We start from the raw sequence: 27,894 nt of genomic DNA, 5'->3' as shown, positions 1-27,894 counted from the left end.
AGAATCAGCAGTGTTATGGTCAGAATGTCCAAGCTGAAGAAGTTACAGGAGAGGATAAGGGACTTACTGAGGTCACACAGCAAGTTAGTCAGAAAATGTAAAGAGTTCTCTGGACTTCCCCTGACTTAGGCGCTTTCCTCTTTTCATGCTCTGTATCCTCTTCCTGTTGGATTTTATTCACTCTTGCAGTTTCTATTACATTGAACCATATGAAGTTGCTGACATTTGACTTACGAAAATGGCAGTTACCTATGGCGTTTTTCATTGGCTCATTTCCATCAGTACAGTGAAAGGTCTCAATATATGCTAAAGATGAGGGGGACTGGGAATATAAATAACGTTTTTAAAAAATGGATTGCCTCCATCAGTGTGTATTTGGATGCTTTATATTTCAGAGCACAGGCTCTAGAGCCAGACTTTCTGGGTTCAAATCCTGGCTGTGCCACTTACTAGCTCTATAACCTTGGGCGCAAATGTAAAATGGACTTAATAATCGTACCTACCTCTCAGGTTGTTGGGAAAATTAAATGAGTTAGTATATCTAAAATACTTAGGGTTCTTGTGGAAGAATACATGTAAAGCATTTAGAACAGGCCTGGCTTGTAGTAAGCTCTCAAGAAATATTAAGTGCTATTTCTCATATCCTAGTGAGAATCCTAGTTAGTGAGAATATTGCTCATGATGGGGGTAGCTTAGAGAATGGGCTTCAGGGTCAAATGACCTGAGTTCGGGTTCTTTTTCTACCTCTTTTTAGCTGGGTAACATTGAACAGGGTCTTCACCCTTCAAACCTCAGTTTCCTTATCTGTAAAACAGGCATGGTTAACAGCCGAATTTGTCTCATAACGCTGTTGACAGGATTGAATGAGATAACGTGTTTTAAAATGCTTGGCACACACTCGGTAAATGTTGTTAATGTATTTGTTTCCTGCCCAACCGCATAGCAGATTAGTGGCTTGGACCCAGCTCGAAAGGTAGGTGGCCTTGTTTAGGGAATGTTAGTTGAAATGAAAAACTTAGTTTATTTTCTGGCAAATTCTTGTGGTGTAAACTTGGACAAGTCCCGTCCCCTCCTTGGGCGTCTCTGTCTGCGAAGTCATGAGTGTCAGTATGACTTTTCAGGACTCTTCTAGATCTGAAATGCCAGGGACCTGTGACAATGAGTCTGCGTGTATTCACTTCAGAGCCCTCCAGCTCCTGGGATATGTATGTAGTTTGAGGTTTTTTATTCTCTTTGCTCAGCTGCTCCCTAGTTCCCACTTCCTCTGAGCAATATTTCAGAATTGTTCAGAGGTAAATTACCTGCTGTTCCAGTTATTTATTGCTGGGTAATCCCAAAAATCGGTGGCTTAAAACAACAATGATCATGTTATTATTCTCACTAGTGGCTCTGGGGGTTGACTGGGCTGAGCTGGTGCTTCTTACTGCGGCTCTCTTTTGTGGCTGCAGTCAACTGGTGGCTATGGCTGGAGTCATCTCAAAGGCTTCCCTACTCACATGTCTGGCAGATGAACCTGGCTGTTGACTGGGACCTCAGCTCAGTCTATTGCTGGAATACCTACACTGTGGCCTCACCATGTGGTCTGTGCTTCCTCACAGCATGGTGATTGGGTTCCAAGAGTGAGTATCCCAAGAGACATGATGTAGAAGCTGCCAATTTCTTAAGGCCTGGGCCCAGAAATTGAAGCAGTAACACTTCTTTTGGTCAAGCAATCAAGGAGCCCAGACTCAAGAGGAGGCACCCGGATCCCACTTCATGATGAGGGAAATGTCAGAGATATTTAGGGTCATGTTTTAAAGTCATTACGCCTGCCTTCCTCCCCTGTTTGATAATAAGAAAACGTGAGTCAACTAACATCACCCACTTCTCTTCCCACATGTGTTCTCAAACATGCTGCTTAATTATGCAGTCACGATTGGTAACAAGATGACCAGTTAATCTCACTATCAGGACCACAGGCATTTCTTATTCCATTTGCAAAGAATGGGGGCTCTAGTCCCTGGTCTCCAGCTCCTATAACTACTAGGGAAATGAGTGATTGGCATCTCCTGCAGCCGCTATTAGGAGGTGTGCTGATGAGTGAATGGTAGATGGCCCAGGTAGGTCCTGTCCCAGAAGTCCAGGCCGGGCTAGGAATCACTGTTTCTGCCTCTGTACAAGCACTGCTATGATGTCCTCTTCAATCCCTTCTATGTTCACCAACCCAGTCCCTCCTGACCAATCAAACATGTGGTCGGCATGGGCTTAGAAATTAGTCTCCCTACCAAGCTAGGATGGCAACTACAGTCCCTTCTTCACATCCCTCTCTGGGGATCTAGAAGCTTCTTATTTTAGACCAAGTACTCCCTGGGCAAAAAGCTATCAACCTATTCTCCTCCAAGCAGTAATTGTAAATGTCTCCAAAAGGAATTCTACTTCCATACCCACAGCAATCCCCTTCAATGGCTTCAAGGAAATTTAGGTTTTTTTATGGTGACCAATTGCATTTCTGTCATCTCTTTTGCAAGAAGCAAAAAACAATAGCAAGTATACAAGTTTAATCTCTGGCAGAGCATCCTGTTACATATCCATGGAATTTAACACATATTTCTGGGACTTTATTATGTGTTGACTCTTTTTCTTGGCACTGTGAACACAGAGATGAATAATAACCTTGGCCTGGAGGAGTTCACAGTCTTATAAGCAAGGACACATAAACACACAAATTGCAAGGAAATGTGAAATGTGAAAAAGCTGAATGAGAGGAGGGAGGGAGAGACAAAATATCTCAAGTGTGGTAGGGTCCTGGTTGACAGGGAAAGTTTCTAGGAGCTCAGCAAGAAGAAAGAAGTGAGGAAAGGGAATTTCAGACCAAAGTCACAACATGAGAAAATGCTTGGTATGAAACAGTGCACCACTCTAGGAAGTCAGTATGTACTGGATCATAGACTAGGAGCAGTGGCGAGAAGATGAAAGAAGAGCTACAGTTGAACAACAAAGGAATTTGAATGTCAGGTTAAGAAGTGGCGACTTTAACCAGAAGGTAGTGGAACTTTTGAAGGGGTCTAAACAAGGGGGCAGAATAAGCAGTGATGTTCTAGAAAGCTATGAACGATGTGCTAGAAAAGGTGACATTGGAGCTGAAAGGCCAGTCCAGAGGCTATGACAATTGCCTAGAGATGAGACATTACTAACTTGCGCCAGGGAGACAGCAGTGGGACCAGGGAAGAGAAGTTGGTTTTGAGATATGTTATGAGGTAGAGGGAGGGTTGACCCCTTGTTTCTGACTGGAGGCACTAAATTGATGGCGGTGCTATTCACTGACATGGGAAATACAAGTAATCTTGAGGAAGAATAACATCACACACACACATATTTCTTTTTTTTGCTTTTATCATTTATAAACTGGTTTGTTTCATTTAGCATTCAATGTGAACTTTCAATTCAATTTAAGGAATATTGGCTGACTTATGTAGGCACTAAAAGGGAGCTGGGAGAAAAAGCTAATCTATTATTTTCTCTCTAGACAGCTTTCACCTCCTCAGTTGGTATGGACTAGGCAACCACAGGACCAAGCTTATTAGTACCGTGAAGATAACAAAATCCAATAAGCTTTGAGTGAGGACTTCAGGGCATCTTTTTTGTTATACAAACCAAAACCATCTTAATATAAAAAGTAACAGACTTGATATCAGCCCCTGAGTATAAGTTACAGTGTAAAAAAATACAGACATTGTAAGTATGGAATTTAATTCACTGGCTTAGTGACATTCTATATAGATGGTCCCAAGAAACTTAATCAAATACGGAGTGTTTACTTAAAATTTAAGATTCTTAAGACATTGTCAAAATTTTTAGAGCTCGAAGGGCCCCTTCCTTTGTATTCCCACACCCTCCTGTGTATATTACTTCATAGCATTTGAACCATATTAATTGTAATTGTTTGTGTGTGTCTTCACCATTAAACTATGAGTCCTTTGAAGTTAGTGACTGGGCCTTGATCATCTCCTTTCTTAGCATCTAGATGGCACGTGGTATGGGGTAAGAAATTCAGTGAATGTTTATTGAACTTAATTAAACCTTCAAAAATATATCTTCTGCATCTTCACTTTACAGATGGGGAAAGCGAGGCTTGAAAAGAGCAATAGCTTATGCAAGTTCAAATAGGAAAGTAACAACAGAGTCAGGAATAAATCCTAGTTTATTTTGATTGCTTAACATTTTTGTGGCTGTTTTCTCCTTCTGCCCAGCTTGGTTTGCTAGCTAATTAGCCAGAAGTTGGAAGTATTTACAAGTAGTGGAAATGCAAACCTTCTTTGTTATGAAAACCAATGGCCATGCAAATCTAGCCCTTAGCCCTCGTATTAAGTACAGGATTTGTTTCTTAAGTCCCTTCACTTACTCAAAAGCCAGGAGTCAACAATGCCTCCAGTGTAAGGTTTCATTTTCCTCTGAGGACACACACACACACACACACACAAACAACACAGACGCCGCGTGATCCAAGCAGAGCAGCTGAAAAGGATGTTTTGGATGAAATCTTGGCATTTATTGTTCCGATGTGACCTGGGAAAGTCAAGAGTGCCAGGATTCAGACGAACTTCACTTAAAGTCCCTGCTCCTCCATGTATCTGTGAATAGGGATAGGACACCCATCTCAAAGGGTAATTTTGAGGTTAAATGGAAGAACAGAGTCATTCCATCACAAAGTTGCTCTATCACCTTGGACCAGCCAGCTAGCCTTTCCAGGCCACTGTATCTGCATCTGTAAAAGGGATTAGATTAGATGATTTAGAGAGTCCCTTGAAGCTGGAACATTCTATGATTCTTTTCTCCTGGGATCTAACTGGATTCCGGATGGAGTGTTGCAAGGACTGCAGAAGTAAGGAAAGAGTGATCCTGCGCTGACACAGTGCTGGCTTCTGCTGCCTTGCGAGGGCTCCCTGTTTGATGTAGGCCTTCTATCGGGGTGTATCTGTGTGCTGTCCAGGGTTTGCCTGGCCACTGCACCAGTCCCCGTTCTGTTCCTCAGGGTTTGGGAAAGAGCCAGTGGCTCATAGGAGACTCACAGGCAGGATTTCTTCCCAAGAGCTGCTTGGATGGTGAAACTCACAAAGTCCAGAGAGATTTCCTGTTTTGTTTTCCACAAGCTCAAGTGACTATTGATTACAAAAACCACACGCACACACATACACCCACATACGCATACACGCACGCACACAAAAATAAAAACACATACACAACCAAAACAGGATGTTCCCTCTCCTCCCCTTGCTGATGTCCAAGGCCATCTCTTACCATCTGTGTCACTTTCACCCATGGCCCTGGATTTCACCATTACGATAATTAAGTCCTTAGCTTGGCTGGAGATGTTACAGAATCTCAAGCCATGGGTAGTCGTGCACATTAATTTCAGTAAGGGAGAACCTGCAAATGGAGGGAGAAAAAGGTCTTTCCGTCAGTATGACCTCATGCTGTTCCATCTGGTTTCTGTCCTCATGAGAGTGCCCCCTCTGGTGCTGGTAGGAGAACAGACGTTTGTTCCCAACGTAAGTTCTGAGATGTAGTAGGAACGGTCCTATGACTGTGTGCCAGACCCTGGCCCACAGACTCTATATGTAAACATTGAGTGGAATGTTCTTATGCTAAAAAAATTGTTATTTATCTGAAATTCGAATTTAACTGGGTGTCCCGTATTTTTATTTACTGAATCTGGCTACTCTTCTTTGGCTTAACCCCACTGCCCTGCATGGTTAAGTAGAAAGGAGTCTCACTTGGGAGTCACAGAGATCTGGGATGGGATTCTACTTCCACCATGCACTTGTTGTGTGATCTTAGGAAAATGGCTCCACTGCTCTGAATCTTAATTCTTTCATCTGTAAATGAAGATCATAGTGTCTCTATCTCAGGACTGTTGTGAGGATTACATTTTTTAATGCCCTTAAAGCACCTTACTCTGTGTAATTAGGTGCTTCATGAACATTGGCTTTTATTATAATTCTTTTTTTTGTTTCTTTGGGTCACTACTCTTAATTCAGGGGAAAATAGATCATTTGTTCACCCCCTAGGAGAGGGTGTGGGTAAGAACATATGGCAGGAGTCATTGGAGCCTTCTCTTCAGAGGTACAGGGAGAAATGTAATGGAGGCTTATACCATACCATTCTCCTTCTAGATTCATGTTTTGGGTAGCTGAGGAGGCAGACCCCAGGCCCACTTTACACAAACCTGCTGTATTTGAATCTTTTGAACAATGCAGGATGGAAAAAGTGTCACCTGGGTAATCAGGCATCCTTGGTTATAAGCAGTGTGAAGCTTTCATTTAAAAAATGCACAGAGGGGCTGGCTCCATGGCCAAGTGGTTAAGTTCATGCGCTCCACTTTGGTGGCCCAGGGTTTCTTCAGTTCGAATCCTGGACACAGACATGGCACCGCTTGTCAGGCCATGCTGAGTGGTGTCCCACATGCCTCAACTAGAAGGACCCACAACTACAATATACAACTATCTACTGTGGGGACTTGGGGAGAAAAGGCAGGGGAAAAAAGTGCATAGAAAGTCAAAAAAAGAAAAAGAAAGAAATAAAGCATGTAGTCTGTTACCTGGCAAAGGTCTAAGAGAGCAACGTTCTCTGGAATCCCTAAGTTTTAGAAAGAGCTGTCAAACATTCTGCCTCCCCAATGCTTTGAAATGTCAATGTAGAAGGAGTTACTAAAGCATAAAGCTCATCTGAGCCTGAGCCTAATGATCAGTTTTTCAGTGTCCCTTCATTTATTCAATAACTATTGACTGGACAACTGTGCTCAGTCCCGTGAGATGACTGATGTGAATAAGGCATGGCCTGTGCCCTTGATGGGATCAGAATCTGTTGGATGAGCCAGGCAAGGGAATGTGATGGTAGGTGTGGTCTAGTGCATTACGGTGTCCAGAAAAGGAGATGATCCGAGGCCTGAGGAAGTCAAGGTAGGGTTCCCAGAGAAAGGAGTGTTTTATTTGAAACCAAAAAAATGACGTAGAGTACAAGGTGCAGGAAATACTCCAGCAGAGAAGATAAAATGTGTTTAAAAACAAACAAACAAAAGGCAATGAAGCACATTGCAATTAAATAGAGTAGCAATCTTCAGTTTGAGCAAGGGTCAGCAAATTGTGGCCCTCAGACCAAACCTAGCCTGCTGCCTGTCTTTCCAAGTAAAGTTTTATAGGAACACAATCATGCCCATTCATTTAAAGTGTTGTCTATGTCACTTTCACACTACAAAAACAGAGTTAAGTAATTGTAGCAGAGACAGCTTGGCTGCAAAGCCGATAATATTTACTGTCTAGCCCTTTACAGAAACACTGCTCTCTCCTGATTTAAAGCACATTTTTCATAAGTAGGAGCTCACTGTTGGTGGAAATGTTAGTGGTTGCCTGAGGATGGATGATGGCAGGAAAGGAAAATCAGAAGAGCGGTGTGAGATGAGACTGGGGAGGTAGTCAGGAGCTAGAGCAAGGAGCTTGGACTTTATCCTGAGGGCCATGAGGAGCTTCTGAAGGTTTCTCAGCAGGGAGGTGATATGGTCAAACTTCTACAAGAAATTGTGTAGCAAGCTGTTTAAGAAGGCAGAATCTGGAGCCAAACTGCCTTGGAGCAGATCCCAGCTCCATCAGTCACTAACTATGAACCTCAGGCAAGTTACTTTCTCTGTGCCTCAGTTTTCCAAATTGTAGTATGGGAAATGATGATGATAATAATAATAATAATAATAATATCTATTGTGTAGGGTGGTGAAGATGGAATAAGTTAATATAGGTGGAATGCTGGGCCCCGAGGAGGTTCTCAGTAGATGCTGTTACTATCCTGTCTCAATGACCATTCTGGCTGCTGGCTAGAGAATGGCTCAGAATGGGAGAACCTGGTAGTAGAGTGCTAGGGATTTAGGCAAGAGATGGTGTCCTGTGTCTAGAAGGGCTGCTCTGAAACTTTAGTCGGCTATAATCATGGCCATGGGCACCTTCACTTTCAATCTTTCCACCATTGTCATCATCTCTTCTGTCCTCCTTTATTCCAGGCCTTCAAGAGTGCACTGATGAGCTCCTACTGGTGCTCAGGGAAAGGGGACGTGATCGATGACTGGTGCAGGTGTGACCTCAGCGCCTTTGATGCCAGTGGGCTCCCCAACTGCAGCCCCCTCCCGCAGCCAGTGTACGTATGTATGGCCCTCTTTCCATGGACTCACACCCCTGTCCTACCAACTGAGGCCATGACTTGCTTCTGTTCCCAGGATTCCTCACCAGATGCCTGAAATCTCTGGGGCCTGCTTCCTTCTTCAAGACAGCAGGGAGATTTGGGGGAACAAAAACATGGATCAGGGGTAGACACTGACGTTGCAATGTATGCTATTTAGTGATTCAACTCAGTCCATCATTACTTCCTTCACTCATCCATTCAGCCAAGGTTTACTGGATACTGACTATGGCTTTGTTGGTTCCTATGTTGGACACTGGGGCGACCAAGATAAAGAAAGTGTAGAACCTTTTCTAAGATACTTCATTTTATTCATTCATTCATTCAACAAATAATTTTTGAACACATGCTATGTGTCAGACAGTGGGAAATTCATCAATGAACACAGGCACAGTCTGTGCACTTAGAGAGCTGATTGTTTAGTGAGGGGGACAGATGTCAAAGCAAAAATGGGAAAAGAAGATATAGTTTTAAAAAGTACATAATAAAAATATGAAAGAAAAACAAAATTGCTAATGAGGAGAATTATGTGGGGATGCTCCAGGTGGAGGGGAGAGAAGCCTCTCTGAAAAGACCTGAATTCGAGTAGGACTCAGCCAATCAACAAGGGGCAACAATCATATCTCAGGCAAAAGGGATGAGCACGTGTGAAAGCCCTAACCCAGGAAATTCACCACTTGAGGAAGCTGAGGAAGGGCATCTTGACCGGAGGAGTGTGATCAAGAGGGAGAGTGGTGTGAGGAGCACAGCAGAGCTGGGCAGGGGCCAACACTGGGGAACCAGGGTCCCACAACACCTTTCTAGGGTGAGAAGAATTACATTCTAAGATAGTCCTTGAAGAGAGAGTGTGGTGTAGTGGAAAGAGAGAAAGAATCTGGGCTGGGGACAAGCCAAGTTACCATTACCATCATGGTCTTTCCCCAACTTGCTGTGTGACTGTGCAGATCATTTCCCTTTTCTGGGCCTTGCTTTCCCCATCTGTGAAATGAGGGGATTGCACCTCCCTTTCTCTAAGGGCCCTTCTAGTTCTAACCTTCAATCATTCTGTTATTTCTTGCTTTATGAAAGGATTTCCCAGGATTCCTGCCCTCTGTGAAGGAGTACTGATTTAAGGATATTAAAGGGTTGACTGATCTATTGGGGTATTGAAGAGAATGGCAGAAGGGTTGAAAGCTACTGTGTTTGAAGGCATTGCCAATTTAGTTGGCAATGAAGCATCACTGAGAATATAGTCTAAACAAATGGAAAGCTGATCAACTTTCTGTGAGCACATATTGTGTGCTTGGATTAATTTACTGGATTCCACATTGATGCCGAAAAGTAGCTCTTCTTATCCGCATTTTATGGATGAGGAAACAGAGGCTGAAAGAAGTATATGCCTGAGTCCCTACAAAGGCTTGGTGGTGAGTTGAATCAGAATTTGAGTGCAGGATGAATCCTGCAGAATCTTTTGGGGCCCAGACAATGCTGGCTGGCAACCAACCAACCTTCCCTGTCACCCCCTTTAGGCTGCGGCTATCGCCAACGGTAGAGCCCTCCAGCACCGTGGTCTCCTTGGAGTGGGTGGATGTTCAGCCAGCTATTGGGACCAAGGTCTCTGACTATATTCTGCAGCACAAGAAAGTGGATGAATATACAGATACGGACCTCTACACAGGTAAGTCAAAAGCCCAGGACTTCCCGCTTTGCTGGGATAGTGTGACAGAGGAGGGAACCTGGGATTTTCTAATGCCTTTGGAGACTTGGTGTCATCTGACCTGGGAAAGCATGGGGAGGTTTCACTGTTTAGTGATTGTCATCTGGTGCCCACACCTGTGTGCTTTTCTGTAGGATTTTCAACAGGGAAAGAGAGCAAATTGTACTTGGAAGGAATTTCTGACTCTCTGCGTTGTATCCTCAGAGTCATATATCAAAGGATTTGTTAATTCAGAAGAGGATTTGACCTTTTCTACTTGGGAAGACCTACAGGTCACTTCTTTGAAGACCTTGGTCTGTGAATATATTATCTCTGGGACTGAGAAAGAAATTCAAGGAATTGTCTTTTCTAGAGAGATGGACTGAGATAGTCATCTTTAACTAGTGCTGGGGAAGAGGGATTTGGAAAAGATTCAGGCATGCAGGAGAAGATGAGAAAAGTGGCTCTTGAGAGTGCTGCATTTTGTTGTAACTCAGGGCGCTCTCTCTGAGTCCTTCTAACTGTCTCACCCAGCCAAGAAGCTGTGTCATCCTGGAGGCTGGTCTGTAGGGGCCTGTATAGCTCTGCAGCAGGCTGGGAGCCTGGGGCCATGCAAGCCAGCCTTGAGGCTGGAGCCATGGGGCCAGGCCTGATGCTGGAGTGTTGGGGGCCTGGGGCCGTGGGAGCTGGCCTGGTGCTGGGGTGGGTAAAAAACCTGGGTCTGTGGTAGTTGGCCTGGTGTTGCGCCCAGCTGAAAGCCTGGATTCGAGGGTGTTTGCCTGGAGCCTGGGTTCACGGGGGCTGATTGGGAGCTTGGGCGACAGGGGCCATTTGGGGCCATGGAAGTTGGCAGGCACCAGGAGGGTTTGGGAGCCTGGGTTTGTGGAAGCCCACCCATAGCCTGGTGCCTTGGAAGCTGCTGGCACCACAAGAGCTGCTAGGCCCCTGGAGCCAGCAGCTTCTAGGGTGAGCTAGGCGCCTGGGTTCACAGGAGCTTGCTGGGAGCCACCTACAGCCATGGAAGTCAGCCTGGTGCTGAGTCTGGGTAGCTCTGGCGTCCATAGTGAAGTCAGGTGCTCATTTCTCTCTCCCTCCACAGGGAGGATTTCTCTCTCTGTGTTGGGCTGCCCAGGCTTGGAGGAGAGATTAGGGGAATGAATCTATCTTTCCCACCCTCCTCAGTGCATCTTTTCTTGTTTTTGTGCTTTACTCAGGTGTTATAATCCCTCACCTAGGAAGCTTAGTTTTTGTGAAGGTATTTTTGTGCATGGATAGTTGTTCAAATTGATTTTTCTCCGGCGGATGGGATGGGGGACAAGTGCTAGAAATTCCTATGTTGCCATTTTGCTAACATCAGTCTCCGAGTGATGACCAACCTTGTTTTATAGATGAAGTAAGTGAATCTCAGAGAGATGTGTGACTTTCTCAAAGTCCCACACCCAGTACCTAGTAGAGACAGGCTATACAATGAGGTCTGTCTTGCTCCCAGCACAGTGCTCATTCTTCATGTAACATCATACTTAATAGTGAAGGACTGACTGCTAGTTTGCTGAGAGATTTTTGTTTTGTTTCATTTTGTTTTAATTATAAATGGATGATGAATTTTCTGTGTCTACTGAAGTGATCATATAGTTTATGTTTCTTGGTTTGTTGTTATGGTGAATTACATTGATGGATTTTCAAATGATAAAACAACATTGCATTCCTGGAATAAATAAATCCCACGTGGTCATGATGCATTATCTCTTTTATATATTTTTGGATTTGATGTGTTAAAATTTTGTTCAGAATTTTTGCATCTGTGATCGTGAGGGATTTTGATCTGTAGTTTTCTTTTCTTGTAATATTTTTGTCTGTTTTGCTATCTGGGTAATTCTGACCTCACAAAATGAATTGCAAAATATTTCCTCCTTTTCAGGTTTTTGAAAGAATTTGGTTAGAATTGGTACTATTTCTATCTTCATTGTTTAATAGAATTCACCAGTGAAGTGATCTGGGTTTGGAGCCTTTCTAATAAGAAGACTTTAACCACTAATTTAATTCTTTAATGGTTTCAGGGCTATTCATGTTATCTATTACCTCTTGAGTGATCTTTGGTAGCTTGTGTGTTTCAAGGAATTTGCCCATTTCATGTAAGTTATAAAATTTATTGGCAAAAAGTTGTTAATGATATTCTGTTATTATTCTTTTAATATCTATGGAATTTATAGTGGTATCACTCTCTCATTCTTGATATTGGTAATTTGTCTCATCTCTTTTTTGTCTGATCAATCTGACTAGAGGGTTATGTAATTTATTTATCTTCTTAAAAAATCAACTTGAGTTTCATCTATTTTCACTCTTGTTTTCTATTTCATTGATTTCTATTCCGATCTTTGTTATTTCTTTTCTTTGGTGTACTTTGGATTTAGTTTGCTCTTCTTTTTTTCTGGATTTTTAAGGTGGTAGCTGAGGTTATTGATTTGAATTTTTTTTGTAATATAAGTATTCCCCCTAACTACTGCTTTAGTGGCTTACCACAGACTTTTGATAAACTGTGTTTTCATTTTCATTCAGTTCAAAATACTTTCTAATTTCCTTTTTGTTTTCTTCTTTGACCCATGGGTTCTTTAGAACATGTTACTTAGTTTCTAAATATTTGGGGATTTTTCGGATATCTTTGTGTTATTGAACTTTAATTTGATTACACTATATCAGAGAATGTACTTTTTATGGCTTTAATAATTTTACATGCATTAAGAGTGGTTTTATGGCTCAGAATATGATCTATCATTATTTTCAGTGTCCATTTTAAAAGGATGTACATTCTTCTGTTTATGGATGGGGTGTTCTATAAATGCCAATTAGATCAAATTGGTTGATTGTGTTGTTTGAGTCTTCTAAATCCTGTCTGATTTTCTGTCTTCTTGTTGTGTCAATACTTGAGAGAATGGTATTGTCAGAGAAACTTCTGACAATAATTGTGGATTTGTCTATTTCTCCTTATAGTTCTATCAAGTTTTACTTCCTTTATTTTGAAGCTCTGTTATTAAGTGCATAAACGTTTAAAAATGTTATACCCTCTTGATGAATTGATCCCTTATCATTGCAAAATTGTTGTCTGTATCCCTCTTGTAATTTTTGCTTAAAATCTACTTTGTCTGCTATTAGTATAACTACCCTAGCTTTTTTCTGATTAGTGTTAGGATAGTCTATCATTTCCCATTCTTTTACTTTTATATTATTTGTGCCTCTATATTTAAAATGTGTTTCTTGTAGACTGTGTATATTTAGGCCTTTTTTCTTTTCTTATTCAATTTGACACTGTTACCTTTAAATTGAGGGTGTTTAGATCATTTATATTTAATGTGATATTGTTGTGGTTAGATTTGTTTATCATCTTGCTATTTATTTTCTATTGACCCATCTTTCTTTGTTCCCTTTCTTCTCTCTTTCTATCTTCTTTTGGATTGAGTGTTTTTATGATTCCATTTTATTTCTTTTGTTGACTTACTAGCTATAATTTTCTTTTGTTATTTTAGTGGTTACTTTAGGGTTTCCAAAAATATATTTACTATATCACAGTGTACCTCCAAGTGCTATTATGCCGCTTCGTACACAGTATAGGAACCTTACAATAGTATACTTTTATTTCTCTCCTGCAAGCTTTTATGCTGTATTGTCATACATTCTACTTATATATGTGTTATAAGTTCCATAATTTATTATTTTTCCTTAAATAGTAAATTATCTTTTAAAGACATAATAAGAAAAATAATTTTATATATTTACCCATATAGTTACCATTTTTGATGCTCTTCATTCCTTCACATACATCCATATTTTCATCTGTTTCATTGTCCTTCTACTTGAAAGATGTCTTTTACTATTTCTTATATTTCGGGTCTGTTAGTGATGAATTCTTTCTTCTTTTGCCTTTATAAGCTATTATTGCTTGGTGCAAAATTCTAGATTGACAGATTTTTCTTTCAGTAATTTAAAGATGTTGCTCCTCTGTCTTGCTTGCATTATTTACATTGAGAAATCTGCCTTTATTCTTATATTTGTCCCACTGTATGTGCATATCATTTTTTTCTCTGGCTGCTTCTAAGATTTTCTCTTTATTACTGGTTTTGAGCAATTTTATTATTTAATGTGCTTGAGGTTCATTGAGCTTCTTGGATCTGTGTGTTTGCAGTCTTATCACATCTGGGAAATTGGGCCATTGTTTTTTAAAGTATTTTTGCCTCTCTGCCCATCCTTCTTCTTCAGTGACTCCAATTACATGTGTATTTGGCCACTTGAAGTTTTCCTTCATCTCACTGGTGCTGTTTTCATTTAAAAAAATTCTTTCTTCTCTCTTTGTTTCATTTTGGATAGTTTCTAGTGCTATATCTTCAATACCTTCTGCAAAGTCTAATCATTTGTTAATTCTATTGAGTGAATTTTGCATCTCAGATATTGTAATTTTCATCTTTAGAATTTTAATTTGGATCTTGTTAATATATTACATGTCTAAACTTTTTTGACATATGGAATAGAATTATAATAACTGTTTTAATGTCCTTGTTTGCTAATTCTAATATCTCTATCAGTTTTGGGTCAGTGTAAATGGATTGACTTCTCTCTTCATTATGAGTTGCATTTTCCTGCTTCTTTGCATGCCAGGTAATTTTTGATTGAATGCCAGACATTGTGATTTTTGCCTTGTTGGGTGCTGGATATTTTTGTATTCCTATAAGTATTTTTCAATTCTGTTCAGGGACACAGTTATGTTACTTGGAAACAGTTTGATTCTTTTGGGTCTTGCTGTTAAGATTTGTTAGGTGGAACCAGAACGGTGTTTAGTCTAGGGCTAATTATTCCCTACTACTGAGGCAAGTCCCTTCTATGTACTCTACACAATGGCTCATGAATTATGAAATTTTCCAGTGTGACTGATAGTAACAGGCTCTATTTCTGGTCCCTATATAGGACTGGGCACTGTTCTGTTTAATCCTCTTGGGTTGATAGGTTCCTCACATACATTCCTCAGTCAGCACTCTGCTGAATGTTGAAGGGGGACCCTCTGTAGATCTCTTTAATTTTCTCTTTGTACAGCTCTCTCTTCCCCATTACTCTCTCCTATAAACTTTAATCACTTTGGTCTCCCCGGACTGAGAACTCCGTCTTCTCAATTTAGGGCATCTACCAGTCATCTGACTCTCTGCACAGTGACCTGGAAACTCTCTAAAAACAGTAAGCTGGGGAAATTTTAGTGTTTTCCATCTTTCAGGATCTCTGTCCTTTGTTGCCTGATTTCCAGTTTGAAAACTTATTTTCTGTACTTTTCTTTTTTAAAAAATGTCTTAATATTTCCAGCAGTAGGATAAATAAATCTAGTTCGTGTTTCTCCATCTAGTCCAGAAATGGAAATCTAAGATTCTTCCTTGATTGTCCATGAACTAGTGCCCTGATTCAAGAGTTCCTTTTTTTGATAGAGGGAAAACTTGGTTCTTTTTAGTTACATGGTCTGGTGTCACCCCACAAAGATATTACTCCTTGTTCTTCCTGCTGCCATTTAGAAGTTTGAAGATAATGACATATCTGCCTCCATCTTTACAGGTTCCTCTAATCCTTCCTTGTGCAACTTGCCTTTCATTTTTCCCCACTATCCAATTCTTGACTTTTTCAGTGGGCAATTATCTTTAAATAAACAAAATAATGAATCTTGTATCTTTATAATTTGGAATTCTGCCACAGTGCCTGACATACATAGATGTTCAGTGTTCACTGAATTGAATTGTATATGGGTAGGCATATACATGTCTTAATTTTTCAACTCTACATTAACTCTTTTAGTGCTGTGTGGTCTTACGGTATCTTATGTAGTCCTAGAGACTAGCTGAGTACATAGTAGGCCTTCTGAAATGTGTCATGATCGATTGATGCTATGGATGATTGGGGGTGGATATCTGAAATAAAAAACACATCTCTTTGCTTTCATTCCACCTTTACCACATCTCAGCCACCTGGAAGGTGAACTTGGCCCAAATTTGCAGATTTCAGTTCACTTCATCAAGTTTTATCTTAGAGGATATAAGCCTAATGAGGAAGGATGGGCTTTGGAAAACTTAGTTTCTGCTTTCAGTTTCCAACACACCTCACTGAGAAATCTAGGGCCAGTCAACATCTTTTCTAGGCCTCAGTTTGCCTATCTGTGGAATGAGGAAAATAACACCTACTTTAAAATTTACTTTGAGGTTCAAATATATACAGTTCTTGGGACATAGTCGGTACTAATAAATTTTAGTTGCTTCTCATTTCCATGAATTAAAAAAAATGAAAGGGAAAATTAAATGTTAGGAAGAAAAGGTTTAAGATAAGCTTTAAGACTTGTTTTGGATAGAGAGTTAGGATTGCTCACACATTTGGCCAGGTAAGGCCAGAATAGGAAGATGTGGGCTTTCTCCTTTGATGTCACTGGATTTTTGCCGGCAGCCGAATCCAGTGCTTGAATTGTTTATTTGTCCATGAGCTCACGTGTGTGTGTGCACAGATATACATGCATATACACATTCTTTTACCCTGTCTCTCACACACACGCATCCATGCACACTTTATGGCTGCCATCGTTCAACACCCTTTTGGCCTAGCCATTGAAATGCTCACCCTCCCTCCGTCTCCTTCCCCTGCCCCTCACCCCTGGGTTTGACGCCCTCTCTGTTTCCTTCAGAGAAGCCATTGCTCTCTCACTTCTGGGACTCCATTAGGAAAGCCAAGAATAAGTAGCCTCCAGTTTCAGTTGTTATGAGCAGAAATGGGGCTTGTTATGGGGGGTGGCTGAATTCCCCACACACTAATCTGTCATCAATATTAAAAACAGACGTCTGGTTCTCCCGCATGGCCTCATCAGAGCAATTGGCATGGGTTTCAGCCTCTTGGGCAGGGGTAGGCGCAGGAGGGGTGGGAATGAGAGGGGGTGGCTGAGGCACAAGCAGATTTAATGAATCCAAATCTGCCGTTTGACTTACAGGGAAAAAGCTGAGGAAGGGGAGGGACTTGTCTGGAGGTTATACACATGATGAGTTAGTGGTAGAGTTGGAGCTACAGTAGGGGCTCTGGTTTCTTTACCTACCCTCCCACCAAGTCCAAACATCTTTCCACCAGTCCATATTACCTCTGGTGTGCTTTGCTCTTGCCAAGAATAAACCAAGAGGCAGATGAAAATTAGGTGATATAGGGCATTTGTGTGTCTGAGCAGGTGGGAGTCTCTAGCCACCTGATGGGAGTTGAAGGACTCTGACCTTATAGGAAATGTAGCCCCTTGGACTCATTGCCTCTTTGTCTGCTTTCCAATATGCCATCTTCTGAGAATCCCAAAGGTTCAGAGTAGAAGGACCTTAAGCATTAAATCCAGCTTCCTCAAGGTAAGGATCAGAAGAATGAAGACAAGGAGTGACCTCACCCAATTTTATAATCTCTCACCACACTCCCCTGCATTTTCTGTGGTCAACTGATGGAATTTATTTTTTAACCTTTAAAAATCAGAGACTTCTCTTTCTCTCCATGGGATTCTCAGCTTCAGCTTGTTTGGTTCAGGGCTGGAGGGCCGGCTGGCTCTGTTGACACCCACAGAGGCAGCAGACCCTCTCCACCATCCCCCTACACCTTCTCATGAAAGGCAGCAACATCTGGAGCTGTTCAGTGCCCCTTTCTGTCCTGGCATCTGGGAGCCTACTGAACCATTCCCCAGATGATTGGTACCACGCTCCCCTCCTGCCAACTCTTAACTCTTGTTTCTGTTTCCTCCTATGTTTACTTTTTCCTGACTCTCTCTCTCCTTCCTTCTTTTTTTCTCTTTCTTTCTGTCTCCTCTTGATATCCTTCCCTCTGCCTCTTCTTTTGTCTTTTTCACTTCTTGTCCCCTTCTACCTATGTCTCAGCCTATATTTTCTTGTCTTTGTCTCTCCAAGCTGGCTTGTGTCTAAACTATTCATCTAGATTCGTCTAGATCTGGGTCAAGGGTAATGTCCAGAATGGTCAGAAGACGTCTCCATCCATCCCCGACCCCAATCTATATCCACTCCCTTCCTGTTTCCATTAAGTGTAATCTATGGCCAAAAACACACACTCTCCCCCTACAAACACCATCCCATCTTTGACCTTAGACTGAAGATCTTCTCAAGGGATGAGGAGAACTTATAGAAGTGAATTTGTGTGGGGAATAACTCAAGGGGCAGCAAGGCCCCACTTCTGGTAGCTGCGAGGATGGTGGCAGCAGCGGCTGTGACGGAGCAATTACATTGGAGTTGTTTATGAAATATTGTCGACATTACTCATAGCTCCTCAAGCAACGCAGGCCATGGCTGAGCCATACCCTTTGTCTGAGAAGCTAGAGGGGCCCTCACTCGCCTGTTGTCTGCCTGCCCTGGACCAGCTTGAGGGAGGTGATGTCATTGGAGACTGGGCCCCACTCCCTCAGCTAGCATGGAGGGGGAGGGTGGCAGTGAAGGAAATATGTTTTACAGGGTGAGGTACAATCCAACATGACTGCAAACATCTGGAACTGATATTAGGTCCTCAGAAAATATTTCTGTCACTCCAGCTACTCTTTGAGTGAGAAGTTTCTAAAGTCAAGGACCTCCAAAGGGAAAAGGTCCTTGGAGGGTCTTAATTCTCTCCATCCCCCCATGCCACCCAGCCTGCCTTCTGTATCACAGAGTTTTTTACAGTTCACAAAGCAGACTTGTTCATCCCATAAATGTATATTGAGGTATTACTATGGACCAGACACTGTAAAACATATCATGGGCATGGAATAGTAACAAGACAGGCACGATTCCTGCCCTCTTGGAGCATATAGTCTACTAGGAAAGAGACACACTTAGCAAGAAATTACCCTATAGCATGATAGGTGTTAAGATAATTCAGATGCTGTAAAAGCACAGAATACAGGCTTCTAACTCAGTCAAGTGGAGGTAGTAAAGGCTATCTAGAGGAAATGAGACAATTATTTGAGATTCTAGTTCCAGTAATTAATCATACTGATCAACCCATCATACTCAAGACTACCGGTACCCCATGTGGAGCTCACCCTCTGGCTGAAAAGACTGTTCTTCAGATCTCACTTCCTCCCTGCTATCATCTGTTGTCTTACTCAACCTTAGTAGCAGCCGCCCATTGTAGATGCCAAGAGAAGAAAAGTTACCTTTCCGTCTGCACTCCTCAGAACCTCCTTCTAATCCTGGCAAGAATTATCATAGGGAGGTGCCTATCTTCCATCAGAACACTTTGTCAGGACTAAATCCATCCTGCCTTATGTCCATGAAACTCAGTCATTCCCAAAAGGTAAAGTCAAATGGAATCTAGTATTCACCTTCTTTCCCTACCTGAAACTGATTCTCTAAGTATTTAAGCTGCTGGTTTGGAGCTTTCTCTCCATCTGTGCTCTTGCCATCACAATAGACGAGTTCAGTTCCTCCTGGATGCCCTGTCCAGCAATCTAGTCTCTCACTTCCTTCGCCTGCTTGTCTCCACTGAGCTTTCCTCCATTCTGTATTGGCCACCCTCTCTTAGGTCACATCCTGAAGTTTGTCCTCACATTTTCCCATCAAAAATCATTAGTTCCAATGTCTCACTCTCTGATCATAATCTTTTATCCTATCAGTTTTTTTGATCTCCGACTACTACCATGCCTGTCTTTTAATTCAACAGGATTTCCTGTCCCTTAGTATCACTACTCTATGTCTATCTATCAGTTCCAACTCTTCTTTAGTCATTTCCCTATCCATGTGCAGTGAACTGAATGTTTTTGTCCCCCCAAAATCCATGTTAAAATACTAACCCCCAAGGTGATGGTATTAAGAGGCAGGGCGCTTGGGCAGAGATTAGGTCAAAAGCATTTGCAATTTGATGTCTCGCAAGCAATTCAAACTCAATGCATCTAAAACTAAACTTGTTACCATCTCCCCACAAATGTGTCCCGCTCCAAGTGTTCATTTACTCACTCTATAACTGATACCACTATAAATTCAGTTCCTTGAACAAAACCCCAAGACTTAATTCTTCTCTCTTGTTCATCCTAATATTCAGTTCATAACCAAGTTATTTTGCTTTGATGTCTATAATCTCTTTTTTCCAGCTTTATTGAGATATAATTGACATATAATATTATCTCTTAAATCTACTTCTTTCTATTCTCATTGCCTGATCTAAGCCACCTATCATCTCTTGCTATCACCTTCTAATTAGTCTTCATATTAGCCACCTTTTATCCCTTTCAGTTCTCAATTCTAAATCCCAGGTTGCCAGTAGTCTCCAAATACAACTTTTGACCATATCCAGTGCCTAGCACAGTGTCTGGCATACCATGGACACTCAATAAATCTTTGATGAATAGATAATCTGATTTATAAGTATCACTCTACTGATTTAAACTTTTTAAGAGCTTTCTGTAACTCTTCTAATTGAATTTAAAAATTTTTGATATGGCCTACAAGATTATGAATAATTGCTCTTGCTTACTTCCCCAGTCTTCTCTCTGCTCTTGATACCACAAGTTATCTTTCCCATTTGGATCTATACACCCAAGTCTCAGCTTAAATGCCACTTATCTGAATCCTTACATTATATTTGGCCCCCTTATTGATTATGTGAACTTTTAGCATTGAGTACTCCCTTGGTAGCATTTCTTACAATTATAATGAATACTTTTAGATTTTGGAGGGAGAGAGGTTTAGCATTTGCCTTTTTCACTCAAATATTAGCTCCTCCAAGGTGAAGTTATATTCATCTTTTTCCTCACTCTATCCCCAGTGCCTAGTAAAATGCCAGGCATATAGTAGGCACCCAGTAAGACCTGAAATGTGAGCAGGAAGTGGTGAGATGAGTGAAAGTTGAGGGGTGGATGAGGATGGAGAGGATTCTAGGTGGAGGGAAAAGCATTTGCAGTGAGTGGCTTTAAGGAATAAAAGGGTGGTGTGACTGGAGTATAAGTTTTGAGTGACGGAATTAAAAGAGAAGAGACTACAGAAAGGCTAACATTATGGCGGATGGTTTAAGATATACTAAAGAGTGAAAGTTTTATCACCTTGTCTCCTCTATGGAAGATGAATTGAAGGACCTTTGAATCCATTATCTCATTTTATCCAGAAATTAATCCTTCCAAGTAAGAGGGAATTATTATCTCCGTTTACAGATGGGGAGTTGAAGATCAGGCTTGTGAAGTTGGTAGTTGCAGTTCAAACTTCTCAGAAGAATGGGGTCAAGAATTGAATTTGGGTTTCCTGGCTGTTTAATCTACATTTCTTTCCATTTCTCATTGCCAGTGTAATGCCAGCCAGAGGCATGAAGCCCATGGATCTAGGGATCAAGAAGAATGGCTGAATGATCTTTTCTACAGAACTTCTTTGCCCTAAGAAAGGATTGTGTGTGGCATTGCAGGGTGAACTAGGCGACCACAGTCTGTAGGACTAAGGTTCAGCTTCTGTTGCCCACCTGGAGGGATGGCTGACATAGGACCAAGCAGAGGCATCAAAGAGATAGCCTGTAGGTAAAAAAAGAAGATAGGAAAAGGGGTACAGATGTAAGGTCCCTCCCTCCTCCATTGGACATGGGGAGGTGGGAGGGAAGTGGAATTTCCCTCTAAGGCATTATTGATTGGCTTTTTTAAAATCTGAATTAATTACTTCTCCACTAGACCTCATCTCTGTCCTTATTTTCTTCTCTACTAAGGCCACTCTAGATACTTCCAATAGAACTTCCTCACCAGGCTCTCCTTCCTCTAGTCTTGCCCCTAAAATCCATTTTCCTCATGCTGCCAGAGTCTTATCTGTCTATACCAGTGTTTCCCAAAGCATATTCTCCATATGTGAATGCATTAACGAAGAAAATCAGAACTAAACATCAATACTTCTCAACATTGTTGTGAGCAACAAATGGAATGATACATGATGTATGTGAGATGCCTGGTGCAGAGAGATATACAGTAATCACTCATCCTTTGTCCTTACTGTCCTCTTTGAAATATGCACAATGCTCTTACTTATCTGAAATAATTGGCCTTAAACTGGAGGTAGCAACCCAGTGGTTACATAGTGCTTTTTAATATTTGATTAAGTTGCCATCATTTGAAATCTGGAAGATTTTTACATGAAAATCTGGATTCCTGGCTTCTGCTGAAAAAGAGTAGGTTCTGGCAACCTCGGGCTCACATTCTGACGTGGTGGCAGTAGACAGGAGAGTTGAGTAGCTGCTGCCCACTTTAGAGAATGCATGTAAACTCTAGTTTGCCATACTCTACCCCTTCCAGGTTGTCTGACATCCACTCACTACATTAATTTGTATTATCTGCTTTGCCTCTGCAGATATTTGAATATGTCAAGTATAACTTAGGCCGGCGACAGAGAATGTCTTCTCTTGAAAGTTTTGTATTCACCATGCCTTGGAATATTTTTGCCTATTGTTTGCCTGTAACATGGGCAAGGGGGTTTGAGCTGACTACCGAATAATAAAAGAAATGTCTTGTTAAAATTTCTTCCGTTTTTGAATGTTTACTATGTGTCCCACGAGACTTCTAGCTCTTTGAGGGTATCTCTCCAGTGCATCACTGTATTCATTTGTTCATCCTCTCCTAGCACAGAGTGTGGTTTACGGTAGGGGCCTAATGGGTGACCACTAGAGGAGTACAGTGAATGAACAAGGTAGAGATGCAGTGGTAAACTCATTTAATCCTCACAGTAATTCTATGAGAAAGTTACTGTTGTTATTCTCATTTTTCGCAAAAGCAGAAACTGAGGCTTGGGAGTAGCCCACTGGTGCTACTATGCTTCTAGAATCCTAAAATATCATACTTACAAGATCCTCACAGGTCAGTTAAGACAGTCTCCTCAATTCAGATGAAGAAACTGAATCCCAGAAGTCAAGGAAAATTGCCCTCAGTCTCCTGGTGAATAAGTTCAGGCTAGCACATAGGCAAGATCTCCTGGCTCCCAGCCCAGCATTTGTTCCCATGCCATATGCCTTTAGGAGTATCCAGGCTTTGATTTGTCCACCAATTCCATTTCCAGTCTTGATAAACTTCCTGCAGTTGACTTCCCTCTCCCTGAGTCATCCTGTCCTACCTCCCAAAGGAGAGATTCTGGATACATCCCTGGAGCCATCTGAAGTGAGATCAAGGAGTTGTGTTCACTGGACCCCAAACCCCCAGGGAGAACTCATTACCTTGCCTCACCTACACCAGTGGGAAAAGGTGAGGGTGGAGTACCCTGGAAAGAAAGAATTTGGTTATAAACCAACAATGAAGATGGGCTTATAAGAGAACAGTTATGGGCCCTGTTGTAACTGTCCTTTAATACGTAATTGACACCTTTCTCTCCAGCTCATCTTTGGAGACTGTTGACAAATTCAAAAGCCTCAGGCACAGCTGACATCAGTGATGTAGGAGAGCTTTTAAACACCTGAGAGTTCCCTGGTAGTATTCACTCCGTGATCGCTAAGGGCCTTTAGAAACACGGGAAATCTTGAAGGAACCATAGAGATCACAGATAAACTTCTACTCAATCTCTCACACCCACCACTCACCTCTCGCTCAATCATACAGATGAAGAATAAGATTCAAGTGACTTGACTGAGGTCATTCAACATATCAAGAGTCCTGGAATAATTCCTGCCCTCAATACTGAGCATTCAAGTGTCAAAGGATTGGGTCATAACACCCATGGGTTTGAGTTCACTCACTTATTGTTTCAGACCCCTGGGCAGCAATCATCCTTTGGGGGGGACTCTGAGTTCTGGGGAGAATAACCTAGAAAGGAGCCATTTTCAAAGGCCAGAAAAGATGGAAGCTGTATGTTCTAGTAGGCAAGAAAACAAATTCCTTTATATAACCATCCTTGAGATATTTTCTTTATATTTGCAAAAAAGAACAATACAACCCAAACTCTTTCTCTTCTTGAATTGGCTTTCAGGAAGCTGGTCACTAACTTAACACATTTGAGGATGGTAACACTAGTCTTCTTTCTCATCCTCAGACACACCAAGCTGGTTACTTCCCATCTACTTCCCTCTTCCTAGAACTTTCTGACCCTAGTTGTTCAGATTCTTAGCTCCTTCATAGCATTTGATTGCTTCGTTCCATTGCCATCTTCACTTAAAAGCCTCCCTGACCACCCAAATATAATTTTGCTTCTCTGTCACTCCTTGTCACATCCCCTCGTATTACTGCCCATCACATCACTTATCATTCTATGAAATAATCTCATTTATTTATGCTTTTGCCTATTTATTTTTGGCTTTCTTGCTCTTGAATGTAAGCTCTATAAGATTGAGGACCTCAACTGTCTCATTCTATGCTACGTCCCTACTACCAAAAATACAAATTATGCTGTTTTCAGAGGTCATGAAACCAGGCAGTCAAACAACAAGTGAAGAAGCAGAAAGATATCCAATACAGAGAGAGTCACAGCAAGAATGAAACAAGAGGAGATGCATTTGCTAAGCACCTATGCCATACCAGGAACTTCGTAAACATTATAGAAAGTGCAAGTTAATTAAAGAGAAAGGGAAGAGAACCAGCATTTATTGAGCATTTATATACCAGGTGCTTCTGTATAATATTTAATCATCAGAATTATTCTGAAAAGTAGCTATTATTATTTTACTTCACAGATGGGAAAACTAAGCTTCAGAGGGAGAGAGTCGCTTGCTAGGAGCATATCATTATTAAATGACAGTGGTAGGGTTTGAACCCAATTCTTTCTCACTCAGAAGTCCATGCTCTTTCTTCCTACTCTTGATACCTTCTAAGGAATCTTTGAAAGAGGAATAATTAAAAAAACCTTTTAATGAAAGGAAGGAGAGAAGTATATAATGAAAAAGTTATAAACTTTCGAGGGATGTGTTTTTGATTGGGAGTGTGGAGGAGGGGGCTGGGCATTGTTTTCAAGGCAGAAATTATGGGGAAACTTAAGCTCTGAGCCACTTGGGTCATATCCTGGGCCAGGGACTACAAGTCTCCATGTTTCATGCATTGGGTACAGATGTGCTGTCATCATGTGCATGATGAATCACACCTTAGGAAGTTCAGATCTGGCTATTCTGCAGCAGCTGAGCTTCTTAGGGGAGTTCTGGGCCTGCAGCATAAGGAGACAAAGGGTATTGAAACTGAGATTCAATGAGTACGCACAACTGGCTGAACTTAAAGTGACAGAGGAAAATCAAATGTGAGACTGGATTCCCCTAATGTTTCTCACCTAGAATTAGCTACATGGACAACTGTCTCAATGATTATGTAGTTTATAAGTGGGGCTTTTCTCTATGCTCTAAGTTGATACTGGTGGCTCATATTTTTTTAAATTCATTTCTAGCTGACAAACAATTATGGACTATCTGCTGTGTGCCAGAGTTGGTTCCAGGCACTGGGGAAATGCTAGAGACAGTGAGTTGAATTACCTAACTATAATTCATAGTAGAGGACATACATTCATTCTGTTTTTTGTTTTGTTTTGTTTTTCATTTTGATTAAACTAAAAACAGAGCCTGAGAAAGGATTGGAAACATGTAGTTTACTTGGTAGGTACTCATAGGCAACAGTTGTGATGGAGCTTGGTTGGTGACACCAGAAGGAGAGAAAGCCAATACAGGGGTGTGTTCAGAAGGTTATTATTGAGATAATGGGGGCTTGATTTCACTGTCATCTCCTGAGAGGGAGACAAATGCCTCCAAGAATTGTTATCTGAGGATGCAAATCTGGAATGTGTCTGGGGTGGCTCCCTACCTGTGGTGTTTGAAGATTGCTGTTCCTTACACTTCTGGGCTGTGCTTGCCCAGTTGAGCTGAGAGCTCCCATAGCATCAGGGAAGGCCTCAGAGCAGAAAGCAAAAAGACACACCTGGCATGTGCTCAAGGTGGAAGTTATTGGAGCAGCACAAGGTGAGTCTGAGCTCACACTGGAACCATCCACTGCAATTGAGGCCGAAATCAGAGACTAGGGATGTGCAGCGACCCTGAGGATTCTCTTAACTAATCGTTCAGAAAATGAGTATATTGAAAAACTACACAGGCTTAGCATATTGCTGTGTTCTTGGAAATCGATGGAGAACATGATAAATACTATCCCTTCTTTTTGGAAGCACTTAATCTGGGGAAAGAAAAATAAAAAATAGACAACTACGTGATAACATAAATGTAGTAAAAATGAAATATAACTAAATAGGTACAAAAACTTAGAATGGAAGAAAGATTAGTTTGGATTGGGGAACTGGTTATCAAGGAGGCCTTTGTGAAGAAAGTGGCCTGTGACATCAGCCTGGAAGGATGAGAAGAGTTTTAATAGTAGAAATGAGTAAGAGGAAATTTGGACAGAAGAAAGAGAATAAATCAAAAAAACCCATGAAGATAGAAAAGAAAGGTGCCTTGAGGAACATGGCACGGGAGAGACTGGAGTTTTTGGTCAAGAGGAAGATTGTCTTAAAGACCAGGCTAAGATATTTGGACTCTATTCTCTGGGCTATGGAGAGTGATGGAAGGTGTTTATGGGCCTAAGTTGTGGTTAGAATACACCTTCTCATTCTTGAGCAAGAATGACTAGGTGCAGGTGAGGTATCATGGGTAGGTGTAATGTAGAATGAGCCCTGCCAGTCTTGGCTTACATAGGATCTTGGCAACAGAACAGAGACTAATTTGGACAAGTGGGATCAAGGTAAAGACACAAAGCAGATTAGTTTCCTCCAGACAGTCTTTGCCTTTGACGTCCACATGGAGAATGGCATTAGCATTCTGTTCCACCAACCAGGGCAGTTTGATAATTTTTATTAATGTGTGGCCCAGTGAGTTTCCTCAGCCTTCATCCATCAAACGCTGCATCGTGCCTTCAACAGCGGCCCACACCCAGTGCCTCGGAAGCCCATATATCATGCCTCGAGGCAGGGAAGCAGTTTCCCTTTTATCTCCCTTGCAAAAGCACAGATGTTTGGAATGTCAGTAAATGTACCCAGCCTTCTCTGGGTTCAGGCACAGCTTCTCCCTGGATGACCTCTTTGGAATCCTCATTCTCAATGCATTCCGGGCAGACAAGCTCTCTTTTTGTTCCTTTAGAGTTGCTTCTGCCTCAGTCTTCCAACTCATGTGTCATGGGTAACACATTTGTGTGGCCACATCTGCCTTGTCTCAGCTGCTGAGGCCATTCACAAGGCAGATATTAATCAGCATTTGAAAAATTTTATAACTTGATATCCCAATGCATGGTTTATCGTTAGACTTCACCCACATCTCCCCTCTATCATCTGAAGAAAGAAAGTGATGTGAAGGGCTGATTTGCAAGAGACTTGATCTGACCTTGAGTCCCTGTGTGATGTTGGGACTCTCCTGTATGGGCCTCCTTTTCCCTGTCTCTGAAATGTAGTGGTTGAAACAGATCACCTCTGAGCCTTCTCTATCTTTAAGGTTTTATGATTTCAAGCCTCTGGAGTATTAAATGCATATACTACATTCTCTTCTTTCGTTCATTTTTGGCAGACTACCTTCATTTTTTGAAATTTCTCTGTGTAGGGAAGGAAAACATTTCTTCTACCTTCTCTGAGTCCTTCTGGCCAGACAACGAATTAAATTCACGAGACAGAATAACAGGAGAAGATTAAACAAAGCTTTATAACATGTATACATGGGAGAGGCTCAGGCAAACTGAGCAACTTGCCAAAATGGCGGAAGCTCTCCCCTTAAATTCCACCCTCAGCTAAAGACAAAGGAGGATGTTAGACGTGGGGGGCGGGGGGAGGGAGTCAGCTATGGGGGATTACCAGAAAAGCACAGTAAATAAGAGTAAGATTATTATGCAGATTTAAGTCCTTGCCTTCTGCATTGATGAGAGTTGCTAGAGATAAGGTCATCCCCTCTTCTTCCTGGTACAGAGAGGGGGACACCTTTACAGATGGAGATTTCCTTTACAGATGTAACTATCTGTTAACAAAGGGTAACTTCTACGTCTTAGAGTTTCTCTCAATTCTGGAGTTTTTAAAAGTAACCAGCCCAAAATAATCCTCATGCCAAAGAGACATATC

The 27,894-nt window shown here is 41.6% G+C and overlaps 1 protein-coding gene across 7 annotated transcripts in view; it reads left to right on the top strand.

Moving 5' to 3' along the window:
• The window catches only part of ASTN2 (astrotactin 2), an 827,990-nt gene that overhangs the window by 672,361 nt on the left and 127,735 nt on the right, over positions 1-27,894 (top strand). For 6 of the 7 annotated variants that reach the window (XM_070596244.1, XM_070596246.1, XM_070596242.1 and 3 more), the window contains 2 exons: positions 8,027-8,160; positions 9,711-9,859. In XM_070596244.1, the coding sequence (XP_070452345.1) occupies positions 8,027-8,160; positions 9,711-9,859 (283 nt within the window). Of the gene's footprint in view, positions 1-8,026; positions 8,161-9,710; positions 9,860-21,165; positions 22,374-27,894 lie in introns of those variants that run through there. The other variant, XM_070596247.1, reaches the window with a different exon arrangement.

The sequence above is a fragment of the Equus przewalskii genome, chromosome 26, assembly GCF_037783145.1.
Source record: "Equus przewalskii isolate Varuska chromosome 26, EquPr2, whole genome shotgun sequence".
NCBI classification, from domain to species: Eukaryota; Metazoa; Chordata; class Mammalia; order Perissodactyla; family Equidae; genus Equus; species Equus przewalskii.
Note: the sequence above shows the minus strand (reverse complement) of the source record. Positions and strands in the feature narration are given on the sequence as shown.